Here is a 21,499-nt window from a genome sequence, read left to right as displayed (position 1 = left end):
ACATTTGATGTCTGCAATTAGTGCTTTCAAGTCAATCTGTTTTAAAAGCAGACAGAAGTAATGCCTCAAAGCACCAGATATTAGTAAATTGTGCCCATGGCTTCTTATGTAGAGTTGTAAATCCAAGGTAATGTTCATACTACTAAAGTTAAATCTCCAAAGCATAACTGCAAGGAGTAAATGAAAAGCTGGCAAAGCTCTTAATAAAACGGTGGTGTTATTTCAGTAGAGCTTTTCTAACAGTCAAAACTCACCAAGTTAATTCTGTAATGATCGTACAGGCAGAGCCTAGGGCTATAAACTGAATGAGGTGCAGGCATTTGGCTAAGATATGATTTGTAAAACGACCAAGAAAAGTTTCCACCCGAGTACAAACAGCGAAGTGTAGAATCCTAACAAAACTGACATCTTCGCAGTTTTCCCAACTATGTCCCCTACTCATGGTTTACAAAGAAGTAGTACTATGGACCGTAAGAGTTAATAGAAAATGCCCTTTGAAGACAAACTTTTGTTTACTAAAAGTTAGTCTGCTTAAACAAATTCCTAAATTATTCATTAAGAAAATGTTTGGATTCTGGGTCCTATAAGCACCCTTTTATACTGGGCCCCGAATTCAGTTAAAGTGCCTGTAGCTACAATCCTAAAGTCATTTACTCAGAAGTAAACCTCATTGAGTTCAATGGGACTTACTCCCAGGTAAGTGCATAGGATTGCAGCTTAAGTCTCAATGAGACAAGTAAATATGCTTAGGATTGTGCAGCATGCCCCATTGGAACCAATCAAAACTAGTTTAGGTGTGACTAACCAGTGTCCCAATACTTTTAATGGGATTTGGTTATCACTAACTTGAGGTGGATAGGGGCCTGGAACCATCCTATGTATCATTACTTGGAAGTTGTTCTGTCAATCTCAGTAAATATATAAAATGATAGGGCTGCCAAGAGTCTAGGTTAATGCTTTCTAAATTATACTGCAGATAAAATTAGTGCTATCACCAGCAAGTGTCCTTTAATACAACAGACGTCAGATTCCCATCTAAATGCTTTATCAAAGAGCAAATAAAATTATTTGAAAGGTTAATGTAAAGATACAAGATTAAAATTTATTTTTGATTAATTACAAGTGCGTCTTTGTTCGCATTAGTAAGCGTTCTTTATACAGTCTATTCTTCACTGCTGCCAAAACACAACAGAGCAGAGAAAAAACAGCTAAAACAAAACTATTTTTTTCCTAAGTTATTTGCTGGATAGAATTTAATTCAACACAACTCGGAGGTAACTTTTTCAATTGTAGGCATGTGGCACTTAGACAATCATCTTTGCACAGAAAGCTTGTAACAGTCATGCGAGGGCACAGTAATTATCTTAAACAAGGCAAATTTCTCACCACAGAGCAGTGGGGAAAGTAAAGGAGGCACTGCACTGGAACATTACACCTAGTAAACTCCACATGATACAGTTTCAGAAACAAATACTTAAAGAGCTATCATTAGAAAAGGTAAAGTGTTCAATGAAACATGATTTAGTGATAGCTTCGTTTGGTGGCCCTAAATCAGCATTATCAATAAACAATTTAACTGAGCAGTAGATCAAATCAGAGCTTATCACCACAGGGAAGATTACAGCAAGGTAAATTCTAAATTTCTTATTCAAAGATGCAGTGTTCCTTTGTCAGAGCCCTCCGTGTAAATTCAAATATTGTAAAGATACCTGAAGTGTTTCATTGGTATTTAATATGTAGACTGAGTTAATATGAATATTTCCACTCACTAATGAATACCACATGGCGCCTTTCCACAACAGAAAACTACCGAGGATGAAATGTGGTTATCTAAATTACTCTCTCACTGCTATTGAGCTGCTACTTTCTGTCTTGCAAGGCTATCGTTCTAAGAATACCTACTCGTCCTACTGAACTCACTGGGATTTACTTCTGAGTAAACATGCTTAGGATATGAATATCTTTCAAATGTGACAGTAAATGCTTTGGGAGTACCATTCAAATTGAAAATTGATGACATACCTAGGACTGCAGAAAGAGGTGACAGAACAGCCCCCCCCCCCCGCCCATCATTAAGGTTTGGTTAACAAAGCAAGATTTCTGGATGTCCTAGTAAAATGCCCTGCAATAAATAATTTACATGTGTAGAAGAAATCAGAGCAAGCGCATGATTTTAATATTAATGTCGCCTATGCTGTCACTCTGTCCATCTGCACTGTGCATGCTAGTAACCACTACTGCTTAAAGAAGTGCAAAAGAGTGGAGGATGCCACTGACTTAAAGTGCCCTAAATCGTAGCTTTTTCTTTAAAAAATAAAAATGCTACTAACAAAACAAATCTAGAAAATAAAACAGTTCATGATGTAGAAATCTTTGTCTGCCACCTTCTAGGTTAAAATCTGGGGATGAAACACTGCATCTTTCAAAACAGAAAAGGAAGCAGTATTGTCAGCAGTAGGTGCATATGGAAGTACAGTACTGCATAAAGGTCAGTAATGGACATTACACACAAGAATATCAGTGACAATTTTTTCAGGCATAAATAAAGAATCCATTGAAAGCATAAAAGGCAGGACTACCAGAAATGGTTCTCCTGAATGGCTTGAAGTGGTTAGTGGATAAGCTGAAATAGGCCACAAGGCATGACCATAGATAAAGAACCAGGAAGATAACATCTATGTGGAGTATGTCCAGCCCTTGAACTCCTTTTTCCTGGGGAGGGGGAGGCAAAGAGGAAACAAGTTTTAATAAAGAACCGTGTGTGCATTTATTGATAAAAGTAGAAGAGATTAGAAATGAGACACAACCATCAAATTACAGCCTTCAAAAAAGCAAAGCAAGGCAGCTGAACCAACATTCTTGAAAAGTATTTCTCTCCTGTCTTCACTTAAATATTCTGAAAGACCTTCTGCAACATCTTTAAGAAGGGTAAAGCAGGTAAATAATCCAAACAGTACTGGATTTAATACTCTACTGAAATATCCAATTGTGTCCACTATTTACTAATCAATTGTAAATTATGCTCTACCCCCAGGTGTACCCAGAGCACATTTGACTAAAATTTGTAGTGTGAGAGATATGCAGTCAAATCTAACAATGCATATTCCTGCTAGTCAACATGTGAAGGGGTTAAAACCATAGAGCTGTATTGCTGATAGGCAAACTCAGACTATAGAAACGTGTGATGTCATTTCCCCCTTCTCTCCTAGGGGGGAAGAAGCAAAATAAGTATTTCCTGTTCCCCTCCTCTCTCTCTCCTTCATACCATGTGAGCAGATGAACATGTCTTGGCCTGCCCCAAGCCTAGATTCCATTTTGAAAATAACCTTTTATTTTTGTACCCCAAAAATATTTTACCTGCATTTGTTTTTGCTGCTAAAGACAAATGCTTGACTGTGAGTAAAATATATGTTTTAAACTTAATTTTCAGTCTGTAGCCTGTTTCTTTGATAAATGGGATAATAAAGGGAGATATCAGCCTAACAACTAAGTCCTATGCTTTCAATTAAACTGCTTAAGATGGGATTTAAACTCTGCTCAGCCCCATGCTTTTAAGTGCAAGCGCTAAGCTGATCCCTTTGGCTGCTAACCCACATATCTGGGTCTGTAGGGGAATAAAATATAGTTAATTATATTCTATCACTTACCTAATAATGCCCATCATAAGGTTATGGGCCCAGTATAGGAAAGAATTCCAGAGATTTCTGAGGTTTTTTACTAATTATTGAAAATGATTTTTAAACTGGAGAAATATTTTTTTGTTTTGTTTCCTCAAAGTCACGAGGGCTCTTTTGTTCTAGTGTTGATCCTCCAACTCGCCTGCCCTTTTCCTCCCCTTTCCTTTGCAACACAGCAATGAGACTTGAGGGTTTTTGACTTCTATTTTGCTTTTTGAGGCTATTTGGATTTTTATCTTTGTGATTTTGAGTCTTTATTTTGAATTTTGGGCGGTTTTAATTATTTTTATTTTTGGACCATTGTTCAAGTTGGGGCCAAACTTTTGTATTTAAATTTTAGGATGGCTTAGCAGGGAATTCCCTTGCATAAGGCCCCAAGCTACCCAAGATTACTCAAGAATGATATCCAGTAATTCAAGATTTATAAAATAATTACTTTAGAAAAATGTCATCACACATTTTGTGTCTGTTATTTTCTTGCGCTAGTTTTACAGAGTTAGGCTAAAATTCAATGTACCTGTGTGTCATTTAGGATCTGTATCCTGGCTGGAATCTAGCAGTTTCCTCAAAAATCAGTTCTTTCAGTTTTTCCTTTGGTAAGTCATCCAGCTCCATGTCAAACTTGAAGGGTGCTTCAGCTACAGGCTAACAACAACAGCAACATGAAATCTTTTAGTAAACCTGTTTACAAATTTGTTCCAAACCACCATAGGAAACAGGGAAGTAACAGAGAGGTAAATGTAAACAACTTTGAGGACTAGGTCGTTTAAAAGCAGGATATAAGTCTTAAAAAAATAATAAAGCATAGCAAAATTAGTTTTACGATTCATTTAGTAACCAAAGAGGAAGCAGACGCCAACTGTCTGTTACTTCTTACATTTTTATAGGAATTTTTCATGCATTGTTCTTGTCAGATTAGGTCTGAGTTGTTTCTAGTTATGTGAAGACAGTCATGTCTATTCGTCAGAGTGAAAGTGTCTAACAGAATGTGTTAAGTAAGAACGCAATGAAGTGTATGAAATCTTTTTCCTGTGTAATACAGCAAGTTATTACAAATAACATGAGCGTATGGCTCTGTTTGTGGGGTCTAAACAACGATGCTACATGCACAAAGTCTGGACAGATACATGGACATAAACAATTATGTACGTACATCTGGGGGCTCTGACTGACAGCAATTGTTCATCATATGTTCACCTGTGTTGACAGACACTTGTCATGGGAAACATTGGTGTAGCTATTGTAGATGGAACAGTTGTTTTTGCTACATAAAATGTGGCACTGCTCTCAAGTAGAATTTAAAACGTAAAGCATCTGATAGTCATATGGTGTCAATTGTCTAATATTAACCCATCTAAACATAAATATCTAAATATCAATCTTTATTACTATGATCACAGATCAGGCATTAAATTACAATCAAACAAAAACAATTTTACAGTTTCCAGGCCAGTAAACAACTATAGTCATACCTTGGGTTCTCAAATAGAATGTGTTCTGGGAGTCTGTTCGACTCCCAGAACCATTTGAAAACCAAGGCGCGGCTTCCAATTGGCTGCAGGAGCGTCCTTCAGCCAATCGGAAGCCGCGCCGGATGTTCAGCTTCTGAAAATCGTTTGAAAACCAGAACATTCACTTCCAGGTTTCGATTGTACAAGAGCCAATTTGTTTGGGAGCCAAGGCGTTTGAGATCCAAGGTACGACTGTATTTGGGATTAAGAGAATGGCAAAGGGCTAGGATGTGTGAGCATTGTCACATACTCACAATCACACTAGAATGGATTGCTGAATGTTAGTGAGTGTGCTTGCACAGAATTTTGTCACTTTAACAGTGATTTTGTTAGTGAAGCCTAACAAAAGGAGGGAAATGTAAAAATGATCAGATCTGCCTGTAAATGTAAATATAAAATTACTTACTTACTAGTACATATAAAATTATGAATTTTGTTTGTGATTTACTTGCTAACTTCCTCTATTCCCCAAACTATTCTAAGCATCTATTTAAAGAATTTCAGTGATTTCAAACCACGTAAAATAAAATGTTCCCCTACCTCATCACTTGGATCATAATACTGCTCTAGATATGGATGCGCCAAAGCTTCTTCCACTTCAATTCTTTTATGAGGGTTGAAGGTCAACATTTTATCCAACAAATCAAGAGCTATAGTAGAGAAAGCTAGAATCAGTTTGTGTTGTAATGCAGCCATATTAATTCAGCACTGTTCTTCCCTTCATGCATGATTCAGAGCGGTTCTGAATATGTTTAGCAAGCAGCACAAGACATATATATCCTAATTCAGAACACAGAAATTGGAGGGTGGGAAGAAAAATAGTTTATAGGAAAACAAACCAAATCCCACAAACTCCCTAACAGGTTCCAAAGCAACATTGAATGCTTTATGGGACTTTGTACTGGACTTAACTGCTCATCTGCTCCTAAGAAAATTACTTGCAAGGGTGCTTGTCTTGGGTACTTGCCAGCCCTCTGCTTCTGATCTTGCTGGACATTGCCACAGTCGGTGTACTTATGTCTTTCTGCCCCAGAAGGGTGCAAAAGAAGCCAAGGAGGCTCCCTACCTCTGCTCATCACCAAGGACTCAGCTATACAGCTGCAAATAAAATGTTTTAAGTGTGTTGCAAAGTGCAAAATACAAATGTGACTATGGTAAATTCAATATATTTTTTCAAAACGTTTTTTTAAAAAAGCATTTTTACAGCGTTTTTTGTGTGTGTGTAGATTTCACCCAAACATGAAATGCAAAGCCCATGTGCACTGTGTGCATGTCCATAGCGCCTGGGCCTTATTTCCAAGCTTTGTTAATCTGGAGTCAAGCACAATTGATAGAGGTTCACTGCCAACTCCAAAAGAAAAAGAAAAAAGCACCAGCTAAAAACAGTTTCATGAGCATTTGGCCAAGTAATGCCTTGAGTGAGCAACCATCCTTCAGAGTGCCACTGACCACCAGCACATGAAGTGATTAGCCCCAATGAATACGAACTGGGAACAGAAATTAGCAAACTACAAATCTCTAACTTTTTTGTGATTAAGCTCTTTACAAGCTGCAATGAATCTGATACCAAACACAAATATAACATAGTTTATATAGTTATATTCTGCGAAGGGAAATTTAATGGGTAAGATTTCAGCCCTTGCTACATTCAATGGTCACAAATCTTGCATCACTATATTCCAGTTGTTATCTCAATCTTTTCATGTTACCTTTGGGGTCAGCATTTGGAAACAGCCTGTTCCATGGCACCTTGTTTTTGTACGGAAGAGAAAGCAAATAGTTTCTGGCTTTCAAATTGATTATGCAGTTCAAGTCTTCTTGAGAAGGAGATCCAAGTATTCCTACAATTCAATAAAATAGAGAAAAGAGTATTATTGTGGAAACAAAGCACTTGAATGCATTTGATAAAGATTAAATTAATATCAAGTTTCTTAAATCTGTTATCATTTACTAGATTGGGTGTACTAATAGATGCAGGTGTGTCACTGAACAACCACCTGTCATTTGTGGTGCTGAGCACCTTCCACTAATTAAGGTTATTTCACCAGCTGCTGCCTTTCCTGACACTATCCCTGCTCTGGTTACCTCCAGATTCAACCCCTGCTCAGGGGCTGACTTTGGAAACTGGTTGGAAGCAGTTGCTAGTAATCTGGAAGCTGTATCTTAAATTAACTGGGAGCAGCACTGAAGGGAAATTATGTGGTATTCTTTAACTATCTCAAACTAGTTCATATCTGTGTACCAATGGATAATGAAAATTTGTATCAAAGGATGATAATGAAGAGGAATTTTGCTCTTGTTCGTTTTCTACTTGTTTCTGTGGCGCTTACATCAAGGAGGTTTCTGCTGGATTGTGCCCTTGCCTGGTGGAGGAGTGCAGAGTGCTGCATGAGAGCAGGAGAGGTGAAAACAGGGGAGAAAATCAGCATGAATTTAAAATAAAAATATGAATAGATGGCCACAGCTGGTACCATCAATCAAATCACTAGGCTGGAGAGAAATGGCAATTAGTAGACAAAAGCAGCCTTTGCCTATAGTTATATATAGAAATCTTACCAAGGATGTGGTTCAGCTGATCAAGATAGTGTTTTCCTGGAAAGATGGGTCTGTTTGATAGCATCTCCGCCAAAATACAGCCTACAGACCAGATATCAATAGATTTGGTATAACCCTATAAGTAGAAAGTTGGGGGAAATCACTTGTTGCTAGCATTTGCTGTACTGTTCAACATACTACAATTTAAGAGAGCCAAGATATGGTAATTTTGAAATCCAGAATTCCAGTCCTAGCACTTGTGATGAATCAGAATTTATATAACTGTTCTTGAACAATGAGGCAAGCACTGTGTTTTATAAATATGAAGGGTAAGCACAAAAGTACAGAAGACACCTACAATGCAATCTATGGATGATTACTAATAAGTCAGTCTCAATGTCTATATTTGCTTATCACAGAAAACCACAGTTCAGCCATGAGAAGTTTAGAAGCTTCTTCTTTTGATTTAAGCACAACTTGCCATGCTGTTGGGACTGAGACCTACTATTAAGCTTAGCCACAATTAGTCTTAACAAGCCAACGTCAGTAGCAATAGTGTCAAGCTGCCTTGTTTTAAACTAGCTGTCGTTAAGAATAACCACAGTTGGTTGGTTCAGAACATTATGAACGGTCGCTAAGTAAAAGCTACCAGATTCCATATCGTCATGTAGGAACAAAAAAGGGGAGGGGAGCATGTAAGCCTGAGGCTCACTACAGCCATTTCCTGCTTATTCACATCATGCTAAACTATGGTTTATCATAAGGTGCATATTCAATCATTGCTTTCAGCTGGACTCACTTGCACTCACCCTGACATGTGTGCATGGGAATGCAGTCTTAGAAACATAAAATACAAACTTTATCTAATTGTTACCATGTGAAACCCACAAAGATTACTCTTTTTTTTATTCCAAGCCCTAAAGCCAGTGTGATCTTTTGATATAAAACAAAGTATCAGGAAACTCTGACTTCAATGATTGCTGAGTTAAGCAAGCCACACACTTAGCCTGAGCTGCTCATGTGTAAAATGGTACTAACTTCTGATTTCATATGAAAATAAACAGCATATTTTGCACACAAAGAGATGATACAGAAATAATTAAAAACCTGACAATATGGATTTCTGAAGTGCCCTAGAACTCTGGATATACCTCAATGCGTAAGATTTGATATACACATGCTAAAAGAATGGACAAGCATTAGAACATGGTCCATTGAACTTTTTTGGGTTTATGTGAGTTGGATCCCACTACTACTAAGCTTCAGACTGCCTTAATTCCCACTTGCCTGCTTCTGCAAACTAGGATGCAAACCCACAACCGTGTGTTCCACTGTGCTCTGCCAGTTTAGCCAGCTCCTGTCTCTCACCAGTGATAATTGCATGCCTGCATATGTTCACTTTCTTCCAGGGATTAAAATTTCAAAGGAATGCTGGGCTGCTAGTTTATTTCCTATCATATCACAGTTCCATTCCAAAGCTAAAAAGTAGCAGCACTAGGTACTGTGGCCTCAATTTGGTAATTCTATAAAAAGCCATACGCAAGCAGCTTCATCTCTCAGAAAGCAACATAAATTTCAATGATAGGCAATCAAGAATTTCTACTTGAAGTCAAAGCTAGCTCCGGTTTGCAACACAGTTGGTTAAACACATAATCAAGACATTCAACTGAGCCAGCAATCTCTCATATGGCTACAGTCAGTGAATTAAATATCGGGGTGCAATTTGTTCATGTACAAAATTTAGGATTTAATTAGATTTTCCAGGAGCCACATTGTAGTGGAACGCTCTCCCAGCAGATGTTGAACAGATAAACAGCTATGTGATTTTTAAAAGACATCTGAAGGCAGCCCAACAACAACAACAGTAGTAGCAATAAGAATAAGAATAACAATATATATTATTATTTGTTATTATATATTTCAAGCACCACATGAGGCACTCTTCCATACATAGCTCTTACTTTAGAATTCAACATGATTTCAGGAGCTCTGTACCAACGCGTAGCTACATATTCTGTCAGGAACCCAGTGTGATCATGATCTGGATCTGCAACACGAGCCAGTCCAAAGTCACAGATCTAATATCAAATCAAACAAAGATGTTATAGGAGGGACAGCTTTCTCTTTATTTTTTGTCACATATTTTATTTTTTATTCCTAATCAAGCAAAAATTTATGCATTGCAGGGGATTGGAGTAGATGGCCCTCGAGGTCCCACCCAACTCTATATTTCTATGATTCTATCATCAAAAACCCTCTCAGATTTTCAAGCTGCAATAAAAACTGTAAATATGCTTTCTGTCTTTTAGAATCTGCAGAATAGCTGTCCCATGGCAACAAGAAGGAACATTTACAGGTTCCATTCTTTAAGGAAATGGAGATAACATCTGAACAAAAAAAGTGAACAAAGCTTCAATCCATGCATAAACAACTTATGTGTGTGTGCGCTAAAACTTCGTTGCCAAATACCACAATAATGGTACACATGCCTTTCTAATAGTCTCTGTTACAGCTTAGTTTTTGGGATCTTTCTTGGCATAGAAACCCACTGATTTAAAATAGCGAATGAGTAAGTTTTATATTGACATGGGTACTTTTATATTGACAAAAAGATACTTGCTAACCTTGAGATCACAAGTGGTGTTTAGCAGCAAGTTGGAAGGTTTGAGGTCACGATGCAGCACATTGGCTGAATGGATATATTTTAATCCTCTCAGGATCTGGTAAAGGAAATAACAGATGTGGTCATTGCTGAGATGTTGAGTCTTTAAGAGCTTGTAAAGGTCTGTCTCCATTAGATCTTGCACAATATATCTGTAAATCGTATTAAGGCAAACAAACCAACATTTTACTACATAATACTGGAGTTGCTCAGCTCCCAAGTTCTTTAAAACTTCACTTCTACATTTTCAGAAGAAAAAAATGTGCAATGTTGCTGGATGGTTAATCAATAAAGAAGCACATCACCCATAACTAATGTCATAGTAGTCTTACTTAAAAATAGCTCAGTCGGTAGAGCACAAAACTCTTAATCTTAGGGTTGAGGGTTTGAGCCCCACGTTGGGCAAGATTCCTGCATTGCTGGAGTTGGACTAGATGAGCCTCATGATCCCTTCAAAATCTACAGTTCTATGATTCTAAATTGCAACATTTGCATGGTACAAGGACTGCTTACGAATTGAGAATGGCATGATTCCATATCCTATTACAATTTGCTAATCAGTTGGGCTCTTGGAAAAATTTGTGTGACTGCTTCAAACAATCCTCTCCAGTATGACAACTGGACATGGGAAAAAAGGCTTGCTGTGAACCATGAGATGGGCCTAGAAGGATAAGAAAGGAGGAGAGGGAAACTCCCCAAAGTGCATACAGTCGTACCTTGGTTTTCGAACAGCTTAGTTATTGAACATTTTGGCTCCCAAATACTGCAAACCCGGAAGTGAGTGTTCCAGTTTGTGAACTATTTTTGGAAGCCGAACGTCCAGTGGGGCTTCCACAACTTCCTGCAGCCAATCAGAGGCTGCGCTTTGGTTTGGTTTCTGAACGTTTTGGAAGTCGAATGGACTTCTGGAATGGATTCCATTCGACTTCCAAGGTACGATTGTACAATCAAACCAAGTGGAACAATGGAAGTGTGTGTGTGTGGGTGGGGGATTCTGTCATTGGAAGGGTGGGGGAAGGAGCCAAAATAGACAGAAGTTGAGGGAAGCACAGAGAGATCGGGTGGCACAGGAAAAAGAGATGGGGTATACAAAGAGCGAGCTATGCTACACTTGAAACTCAGTCCACTTTTAGCCTTGGCCCCACCCCACCCTCTGTCAGCATGCAGCCCTCACTCCAGCAGATTACCCACAAGGGATTGAAGTCCTCAACAGATAAAAGGTTCTGTTGCATTACACACAGAAAGATTTGGGCTTAGTACAACTACTAAAACAGCAAGAATCACTGGATGACAAGATCAAGGAAGTAGTCTTTAACATATAATTTAGGATAACACCAAGATAAACAATCAACAGTGAAACAGAGCAGAAAGCTGAAACAATGAGCGCACAAGGGCATACATCTTTAAAGGATACACATCTTTCATCTGTTCAGTTGTTGGAGCTCTGATAATGTCATTGATCCCAATAATATTTTCATGTTTGAAGCGCAGTAAGATTTTGATCTCTCTCAGAGTTCTCTGGCAGTAAGTCTGGTGTTCAAAAGGACTGATTTTCTTTATGGCCACCCGAACTTTATTCACATTGTCATGTGCTGAACTGAAAGAAGAATCATCAATATTAAACAAAAAATTAATGGCATTATCTACAGAACAAGACTCAGGTTGTCTAGAAATGCTGACATAGCCTTTTTCAATCATGAAGATAACAAAATTAAATTTATCTGCCAAAATACTGTGAGGTTTCAGCACTTTAACATTTTTCTCAGAACCAGTGGTGGCAAGATAATAATGGTGGCATCATAATAACTTTAACCATATTAGATAAAGCTTTAGACACTATGTCAGTATGTCACTATGTTATTGAAAACATAGAAGCTTGCATTGCATTAGTAGCTTGCATTAGGCCCAGTATACCTGAAGGAGCATCTCCACCCCCACCATTCAGCTTGGACACTGAGGTCCAACTTCAAGGGCCTTCTGGCGGTTCCCTTACTGTGAGAAGTGATGTTACAAGGAACAAGACTTCTTGGTAGTGGTGCCCATCAGATGTCAAAGAAATAAACAACTATATGACTTTTAGAAGACATCTGAAGGCAGCCCTGTATTGGGAAATTTTTTATGTCTGATGTTTTACGATTTGTTATATGTGCTGTAAGCTGTTTTGATGTATTGTATAAATAAATAAAATTGTATGGATAATATTGTTCTGTTGTTGTTGTTGTTGTAAGTCCTGTTAAATAATTTTGAACAAAATACAACAAAATTATCCAGGTAACAGTTAGTCACTTGCTGCTTTAACTCTTCTCAAAGTTTTTTCAGGATGTGAAAAGCAGTAGACAGGAAATTTGTCAAAATATTCACAAGATTAGTTGTCTCCTTTGAATATTGGCATTCAAGATCCTACTTTTAAGCATAATTTCAAACTTCATTCCAAATTTCCTGCCTCATTAAAATGTCCATGATTTCAGCTTTAATTAGAAAGATGGCACACCACCTCATGTCTTTGAGAGAAACTTAGCCAATTCAATCTTGCAGGAATTAAAGTAGTCTAAATCTCAGATTGCTTGTTCTACCAAACCTTTATACTGTCCCATTGGTGTGTCAAGGGAGAAATAAGGTTTTCTGAAAGGTAACAGTTGCCTAAACAAATGAATAGAACTAAACAGAAAACTGATGTTTTAGATAAGGAAATAAGAGTTAATACACACTGAAATACAGCAAACAGGAGGACATTATATCAGTAACCAAATTAATGAGCCAAAGAACAGAGAGGGAGAATCATTTTATAATCCGGTATATGCTTGACAGGTTAGAAAAAAAGCCATTTCTCTTTACTGAACAATGCGCTGGTCACTCAGGCTGAACAATGTCCTGGCCATTGCTTTTTTTAAGCTTAGATACACAGGGACCTGGGTTAAATTTTCCATTAAATTAAAGCCTTTTGTCACGTAACATATTAAGTCCCTATGTGAACCACTATGTGAACAAAAAAGGACTACAAAAAAATCAAATATTTATTATAGGTGCAATTCCTATTCAGGCAATGTTTTAAAATGAAAAAGTGCTACAATTTATGATATAATATAAAAGTTATACGCATAATCCTGAAGTTAAGAGCTTTTCAGTCATGGTTTTCTGGAGAGAAACAAACTGTGAGAAGTGTTTCAGACAATGCTAAATATGGTCTATAATTGTGTATATCTAGCAAAATTTTATGTATGACAAAAGGTCATCAAAATATAAAAAACTAGATATATAGCATATTAAAACACATCAAAATATTCTGTGAATATTATACACAGAGATATCCAATGTATAAGGATTAACGAAAAGCCACTAACTGAAAAGAAATATTCTACATCATGAATAAATGAAATGCATCATCTTTGTAGTATGACTGCACATACAGAGAGAGGAAAGCCCATCTGTTGATAATATTCCCATAAATTTTACTGGGAAAAGCATTCCATAACTGGGGAGCCAAGACTGAGAAACCCTTCATCCAGGAAAGCTAGAGAAGGCATGGTAATCGACTGAAGGCTATCTGTCAAAGAACCTAACATAAGATAGGCATAAAGGGAGACAGGTAGTCAAAGACTTATAAAATTGTAGAATTGGAAGAGATCCCAAGTGTCATCTAGGCCAACCCCCTGAAATGCAGAAAACTCAACTAAAGCATCCATGACAGATGGCCATCCAACCTCTTCTTAAAAACTTCCAATGAGGGACAGTCCACAACCTCCCAAGGGAGTCCGACTGTTCCACTGTCGAACAGCTCTTACTATCAGAAAGCTTTTCCTGATGTTCAGTTGTAATTTCCGGAGCAGGAGAAAACAAGCTTGCTCCATATTACATGTGACAACCATTTCAATATTTGAAGATGGCTATCATATTTTCTCAGACGCCTCTTTTCTATGCTAAACATACCCAGCTCCCTCAACTGGCTCCTCATAAGGCTTGGTTTCCATACCCTTGATCATCTTGGTTGCCCTCCTCTGCCAATGTTCCAGCTTGTCAATATCCTTCTTAAATTGTGGCACTCAGAACTGTACACAGTATTTCAGCTGTGGTTTGACCAAGGCAGAATAGAGTGGTACTATTACGTCCCTTGATCTGGACATTATACTTCTGTTGCTGCAACCTAGAATAGAATTAGCTTTTCTTACTGCTGCAAAAAAATGCTACACACATCCTGGTCCCAAGCTGTAAAAGGCGCCAGAAGTCAGAATCGGGCCTGAAAACAGATTGAGGACCAGTACAAGTGGTGTAGTATGATCATAATGCCCAATCCTATTCAGAAATTTAGCTGTTCTATTGTAAGCTGATTGCAGTTTGTGATCTGTCCTGTAATGAAGTTCATTACAGTAGTTTATACTTGTGACTTAGCATGTAAACTGCACTCAACAAACTGTGTTATGCACTTAATGCTTTTGCTTGTGAAGTAAGTAGAGTCATTAATGTCATGCATAGATACACTGTTTAGTGGCAGGTAACTTCTATGCACATGGAAGAGTAGTACACCTTGGCAATGCCTTTTTCTGTGGGTTCTGCTTCCTCACTCACTCACTGTGCCCCTCGGTGCATGGGCACAACCCTTTTACCACTGGACTCTGCTCCTACTGCATGGGCTCCACAACTTTACTGCTAGGCTGTACCCCCCAAGTGTGCACAGGTGGACTCCATGTTGCAGGCTGGGGTTCCAAAAGGGCTCCAGCTCCTGGCAATATGAAAAGGACTGGTTTTTAAATCAACTTACCATGGGAAGGGGGAGGGAATGGACACAGTGTGGGAAGCAATATTTATCCTTGTCAACAAGGCCCCGAGCAAAAGGCAGTTAGCAGAAGTGCAGGCCTTGGCAAAGCAAAGGTAAAGAAGCAACTAGGGTTTAGTGAGTGTACATTAGAAGGTGCAGAAGGTGCTTTGCTAGAAAGACAGCAGAGAAGAAAATGGGCAAAGTTGGTCAAATCTTGATTTTCTTCAGAGATGCTTCAAGAATTATATTAAAAAAAGCCAGAACAGGAAGCAAATAATATGGGATAGGGAGGAGTTGATGGTGGATGTTTAGACCAGATGTAGCTAGAAGGACCAATAACCTGACTCAGTATGAGGCAACTTCTTACATTATTACAGAGTCTAAGGTGTAGGCAGAAGATAACACTTTCAAGAGGATCACAGCCATTTACAAATCATAGAAATAGCAAGACACAGAAGAGGAAAGGAAATGAGTGCTAATGCCAGGACAGATTTCCACAGGAAAAGGGTCAGAGAGTTCTTAAGAGTTCTCAGTGGAGGTTGAAAAGAAGTCAGTGTAGAAGAGAATGTGGAAAAAAAAGCTGGGTCAATGAGGTTATTTGTATGAATGCTGAATCACCAGCGAAATTGGAATATTGTCAGGAGGGAAAGGGGAAAGCCATATGAGGCATGGCATGAAAGCTGAAGGGAGGTAGCATGGGAAAATGGCAATATACCACAGCAATCCAGAGATGCAAAGGAAATATAAAAGATGAATTTTGAAGGTTGACAAGCAGTGAAAAAAGCAAGCAACCAGGAGCTGAAATGGCAGGATTTTGCAAAGAAGCCAATTCTGCCATCACATCAGCCAAGTCAGGATGAGTGGGAGGAGAAGAAACTTCAAAAGACGAGAGCAGCAACAGGGACTGTGTTGGGGGAGGGGAACCAGATTTTGGTGTGTGCAATGAGCTAGAGCAGGGGTGTCAAACTCAAATTCATCGGGGGCCGCGGCGCCGCTAGAGGGCAGACGTTCTCTGGCTTGTAGGCTGCCGTGCATGCGCTGAAGAGGCAGCTTTCTTGTGTCAAAAAAAAAAAGCGAGAATAAAAGGTGAAGGCTGGCGGCCGGCGGCGGCTACATGGGCCACATGACGAGGTCTGGCGGGCCGGATTCGGCCCGCGGACCTTGTGTTTGACACCCATGAGCTAGAGGGAGGCAAGAAAGTAACATTCCTAATTATCACAATCCACAAGGAGAGTTCATCTAGAATATTTCAACTCAGCCTTCAATGTGGAGTTCCTCAGGGATCTATTCTATCTCCTATGCTGTTCTACATCTACATGAAACCGCTGGTGGGGTTATCCGGAGGTTTGGAGTATGTTGTCAGCAGTATGCTGATGACAATCAGCTCTACTTTTCCTTTACACCTGCAGGTGAGGCAGTGGAAATGCTGGACCGGTGTCTTGCCTCGATAATAGAATGGATGAGAGCCAACAAACTGAAACCCAATCCATATAAGACTGAGGCACTGTTAGTGGGTGGTTCCTTAGATCGGATGGCTTTGAGGTTGCCTGCTCCTGATGGGGTTACACCTCCTCTGAAGGAGCAGGTTCATAATTTGGGAGTACTCCTGGATCCTTTGCTGTCACTTGAGATGATTTTCTGAGGCCCTTTTTCGTGTGCCTCCTCCACAATAGGTCTGTAGGGTGGCAACACGAGAACTGGCCTTTTCTGTAGTGGCTCCCCATTTGTGGAATGCTCTCTCTAGGGGGGCTCACCCGGAACCTTCATTATACACCTTTAGGCACCAGGCAAAAGCGTTCCTCTTTAACCAGGCCTTTGGCTGACTGACATCCAATGCCCTATTAAAATGTGGTGATCGTGGGGGGGACACAGACGGACGTTATTGGGTTGTTCTTGTTCTTATTTTGAGTATGTATTCTGTGTTTTTATATCATGATTTTATCCCATGAACCGCCCTGAGACCTGCAGGTATATGGCGGTATACAAATTAAATAAACAACTACTACTCCTGGCTTCAAATCACTTTTGTTGTGGGGTTATCTTAAGTGATTCAAGCAAAGTCACAGAGTTAGCCCAACACTGGTCCTGAACATGTTTACATTAACACAACCTTCCAACAATTTCTTTGCTTTAGAGCATGTGCATAAGTTTATGACATCTTTACATTTAATACTGACATTTCTACTTCTATACACTTTATTCTAATCTCATTACTGTAACACTAAGACACGATCAAGGCTTTTCTTAAGTATTCACATTATGGTCACTTACTGACTGCAGTTGAATGGCTTATGCCTATACTTTAGTTTTTCACTAGATTAAACTACAGTTTTCACAGTTTATATTCACCTATACAGTTTTTAAAGGAATAACCCATTTGGTTTTTTATCACTAAAATAAACATCCAACAAGTTATTTTTTAAAAAAAGCATTCAAATGTGATTTAAATCAGTGTTATTTATTGCTTAACAACTGCTCACATGCTAACTTTTATTAATAGTGCTTTTTTTAAAAAAAAAAGTTCCCCTAGGGCAGAGTACACTGTGCAATGTTCCTTTCTAAGGGGAAAAAAACTTTTCTTAAAAGCGCCTGATGCAAAGTGCTGCTGAGCATAGACTGTGAGCAAAATTATTTCCTCCTTGTTCACAGATACTACACTGTCTGAAAAGTGGCTTAGGGTGAGACAACAGGCAGACATTTGAATGAGAAGAAATGATGACTCTGGGTTGGCTGGTTTCCACAATACTGTACCTGGAAGACCAAAACAGTGCCAGTCACCACCTGTTAAGCTGTGTAGAGCAGCGGACTGCGCCCACCAAAGCCTTCATAACGCACACAAGTGCACTACACTGCAAATGCAATCACTGCACCTATGTTAATTTCCAGCCAGCTAGTGAACCTAAACCTGTCCCATTTTTTATGACTTATTGCGTATTTACTTCTTTCAGAGTTTCTGGTCAGTGATGCCTACAATGAAGCCATTAGGCGATGCTAGGCTACGTAGAATAAACCGAAGAAAGTTCTAGGGCAGCAGTTGCCTAGTCTTAAATGGAGTGGGAAAGGTGTGTACATGTGAGAGATACACTCTGACTCCGGTGGATAATATTTAATGTCAAATTATGTTTAAATATTTATTAACTTTCACCAACTATATTCCATTACATGTTTCCTTAAAAAAAGAAAGCTCATTCACTGCAAGACTAGTATGTTTATGCTGCAGTGAAGTCCCTGAGACTTAAATACTTTCAATGAACTTATTTTAGTAATAATGAATCACACAAAAACTGAATCTCAGTTTTGTAGACTTCTACCAAAAGCAGTTTAAGCAAAAAATGTGGTTTTATCACCACTTGGTTCTGATTTTTTTGTGCACAATGAGACTTTGCCTACATATGCACCACTACTTCTCATCCATCATTATTCGCTGTACACTGTATGTTGTTTCGTAACAACATATGGATATTTAAATAAGATATATTCAATCATTCTCGCAAATTTAACACTACTGATAGATACCAAGTTACGGTAAGCCAGAGTTCTATTGCACTTGCTACAATACATTTGGCAGAGCAAGAAAAGAGAAAATGCCAGCAATGATCAAACAGCAATATAGCTTAGCTTAGACAACAATGTCTTGCACCTTACTGCCACAGCTTCTCATATCCATATTTTGACAGATATATGAGGATGTGAGTTAACCAGCACAATACACATGCAACAGCAAATTGTTTTCTTCATACTTCCTATAAGTACCAACTAAATGTGACAAATGATGGCATTTGATCCATCATTTCCTCCCAATTTTCGATCTTCCACTTGCATCTCCATCTCTTCTTGCTCATGACAGCATACTGTCAGTGGCAACCCACCACAAGTTATTAATGCTAATTAAATCCAACCAAGGATCTCTTCTCTCACTTTTCCCTAAGACAAAATAAATTGGGGAAAAGATGGCACCTTGCTTTTACTCTTTCAGCAATGAGAGATCAGGTAGCTTCCTAGCTTCTAGAGGCATCCCATGCCCTCCCAGAAAGCTCTCACACTACATATACAATCAAGTCAAATATATCAGCTAAGCCACAACACACAAACACTATCGTTTTGTTTCATGTTCACAGTGATATAATTATTGAGCTCTTGGCTTTACATTTTATATTTATATTGTTTTTATCAGTATAAATTACCTAGGGTGCTGTTGGCCAAGGAGAGGCGACTCATGAATGTTACAAACTACGATAAATAATAATTTGAATTTATATACTACTCTATTACCTACAACAACAGCTTCCACATTGCTCAACAGAAAACAAAGGGAACAGCCATAGCTCAATGATAAAAGCACCTACTTTGCGTGCAGAAGGTCCCCACAGTTCAATCCTCAGCATCTCCTGGAGTCCAGGTAAAGCTGGGAGAAACCCTTGTCTGAAATCCTGGAGAGTAACTGCCAGTCTGTGTAGACCAGGGGTAGGCAACCTAAGGCCCGGGGGCTGGATGCGGCCCAATCACCTTCTCAATCTGGCCCGCAGACAGCCCGGGAATGAGCGTGTTTTTACATGAGTAGAATGTGTTATTTTATTTAAAATGCATCTCTGGGTTATTTGTGGGGCCTGCCTGGTGTTTTTACATGCGTAGAATGTGTGCTTTTATTTAAAATGCATCTCTAGGTTATTTGTGGGGCATCGGAATTCGTTCATTTCCACCCCCCCCCCACAAAAATAGTCCGGCCCCCTACAAGGTCTGAGGGACAGTGGATCGGCCCATGGCTGAAAAAGGTTGCTGACCCCGGGTGTAGACAGTAATGAGCTAGATGGACAATAGATCTGACTCGGTTATAAAGCAGCTTCCAATGCTCTTATTGATTAAATGGTTTGGCAGAGAAGAGGTGGTTTAAAAAAGAAATCCAGCCCTTTGCATATACAATTCTGTGCACATTTACCTGGGGGTAGTCCACTGAAGTCACTGCTATTTGCTTGTAAAGTAAACATGCACAAGCTTGAGTTGAAGAGCTGCACTTTGTAAATTTACACTTGCCTCTGAGCAAGGCTCGTCTACTTATGATACTATTTTGCTTTCCCAACAGACACTGCCTCCCTAAGGAGCCCAACACAATCTAAATACCGTGCACCAATGCTCACTGCGGGTGCTGTACATACACACACAACAGGATTTCAGCAAAGAAGTGACACTGTGGATGGGCTGCAGCAAGTCATCTTTGCAGGGCGCAGGAGCCCCTGAAAAACTGGGAGGCAGAGGAAAGTGAGAAGGAAAATCCAACGACTAACAGGTCGGTGTGCAAGCTTTTTTTATTTTCTTGGATCGCACTGCAAGCTGTACCTTATACTGAGCCAGAAAAACAGGAAAGGATTTCTCTCTCTCTCTCTCCCATACATAAGGCTGCGGTCCTGTTTCCCTTTCTTGCCCTTGGGTACTCACTCTCCGCACATAGGCTTACTCCCGAGTAAAACACGCGCAGAATGGCACTGCAGGCGTCGGGCTCTGCAACCTCTCGGCCCCGATCTCCATCCCATGCATGCTTTCATTCCGAAGGAAAGGAAGGGAAGGTCCCTCGTTGCAGCGCTAGTGCGCAGCGCCCTTAACCCCGTAAGCCAAGGGCGCTTTCTTGCATTAAAATAAGAATAATGCTGAGGGGGAAATTCAGCAGCAACAGCGAAGGGTGAAGGGGGGGGGGGGAGAGAGAGAGAAGTGGAAGCAAGAGGAGAGAATTAGCGCCTTCTTACCAGACCATCCCGTAAGCTCCTTCCCCGATGTAGGAGAGGTTGGTGTAGCGAGGCCCCACGTCGAAGATCTGCCCTCGCACCATCTCCGGGGCCCCGGCGAGGCTGGCACAGCTGCCCGCCGCTGCCCCCGACACCGCCGCCATGTTGTTGTCCGTGAGGGGAGGAGGAGGAGGAGGAGGAGGAGGAGGAGGAGGAAGAGGAGGGGAGTGGGGGTGAAGAAGGAGGGGGAAATAAGAGGGAGGGAAGAGGAGAGGAAAAGCGACAAGGGGCTGGACTCCACCCTCCCTTTGCCCGGCAGGCCGTGTCTGTCTGTCTGTCTGTCTCTGTGTGTGTGTGGAGAAAGAGAGCGAGAGGCACACAAGAAGGACCGGCCCGTCGGCGCCGCCACACAAACCGCCAGCCGCTCTCTGTGGAGCCGCTGAGGGAAACGGGGCGGGGTTTAGGTGGCGCGCGCGCACGCAACGCTGAGACAGAGAGAGAGAGAGGGAGAGCGAAGACAGAGCGCGAGCCCAACGGCCGGCGAGGAAAATGGGGCGGCGCAGCTGAGGGGAGGTGGGCGGGGCTTGCTCCAAACCTATAAGCCGCAAAAAGGGAACGGAGGGGGCGTTGCTTCCTCGCCCGTC

The 21,499-nt window shown here is 40.1% G+C and overlaps 1 protein-coding gene and 1 long non-coding RNA gene across 3 annotated transcripts; one reads left to right on the top strand and one right to left on the bottom strand.

Moving 5' to 3' along the window:
• Positions 1-1,082: 1,082 nt before the first annotated feature.
• On the bottom strand, positions 1,083-21,322 carry MAPK1 (mitogen-activated protein kinase 1). 2 transcript variants are annotated; one of them, XM_080985225.1, is made up of 9 exons: positions 20,877-21,321; positions 11,800-11,982; positions 10,348-10,537; positions 9,685-9,801; positions 7,745-7,859; positions 6,898-7,029; positions 5,729-5,838; positions 4,195-4,322; positions 1,083-2,712 (listed from the first exon to the last, which is right to left on the bottom strand). In XM_080985225.1, exons 1-8 carry the CDS (start codon positions 21,017-21,019, stop codon positions 4,206-4,208), a joined length of 1,107 nt encoding a protein of 368 aa, XP_080841351.1. In that variant the 5' UTR covers positions 21,020-21,321; the 3' UTR covers positions 1,083-2,712; positions 4,195-4,205. The 2 variants fall into 2 exon arrangements, with proteins under 2 accessions (XP_080841351.1, XP_080841352.1); XM_080985226.1 differs by lacking the exon at positions 1,083-2,712 and adding an exon at positions 2,749-2,917 and having other exon boundaries at positions 20,877-21,322.
• Positions 2,850-4,128, top strand: LOC308465459. Its single transcript, XR_013980460.1, has 2 exons — positions 2,850-2,937; positions 3,210-4,128. It is a non-coding gene; the product is annotated as an uncharacterized lncRNA (long non-coding RNA).
• Positions 21,323-21,499: the final 177 nt, after the last annotated feature.

Source organism: Podarcis pityusensis (genome assembly GCF_964106645.2).
Source record: "Podarcis pityusensis genome assembly, chromosome: 16".
Classification (NCBI taxonomy): domain Eukaryota; kingdom Metazoa; phylum Chordata; class Lepidosauria; order Squamata; family Lacertidae; genus Podarcis; species Podarcis pityusensis.
This window is presented reverse-complemented; position numbering and strand designations above follow the sequence as displayed.

Excerpts from the sequence above, each read along its gene's own strand:
- MAPK1 (XM_080985226.1), bottom strand. The coding sequence starts at position 21,019 with ATGGCGGCGGTGTCGGGGGCAGCGGCGGGCAGCTGTGCCAGCCTCGCC. Across the intron at positions 5,839-6,897 it reads TCCAAATGCTGACCCCAAAG|CTCTTGATTTGTTGGATAAA; the intron begins GTAACATGAAAA and ends TCTCTACTATAG. Across the intron at positions 4,323-5,728 it reads ATTATGATCCAAGTGATGAG|CCTGTAGCTGAAGCACCCTT; the intron begins GTAGGGGAACAT and ends TGTTGTTGTTAG.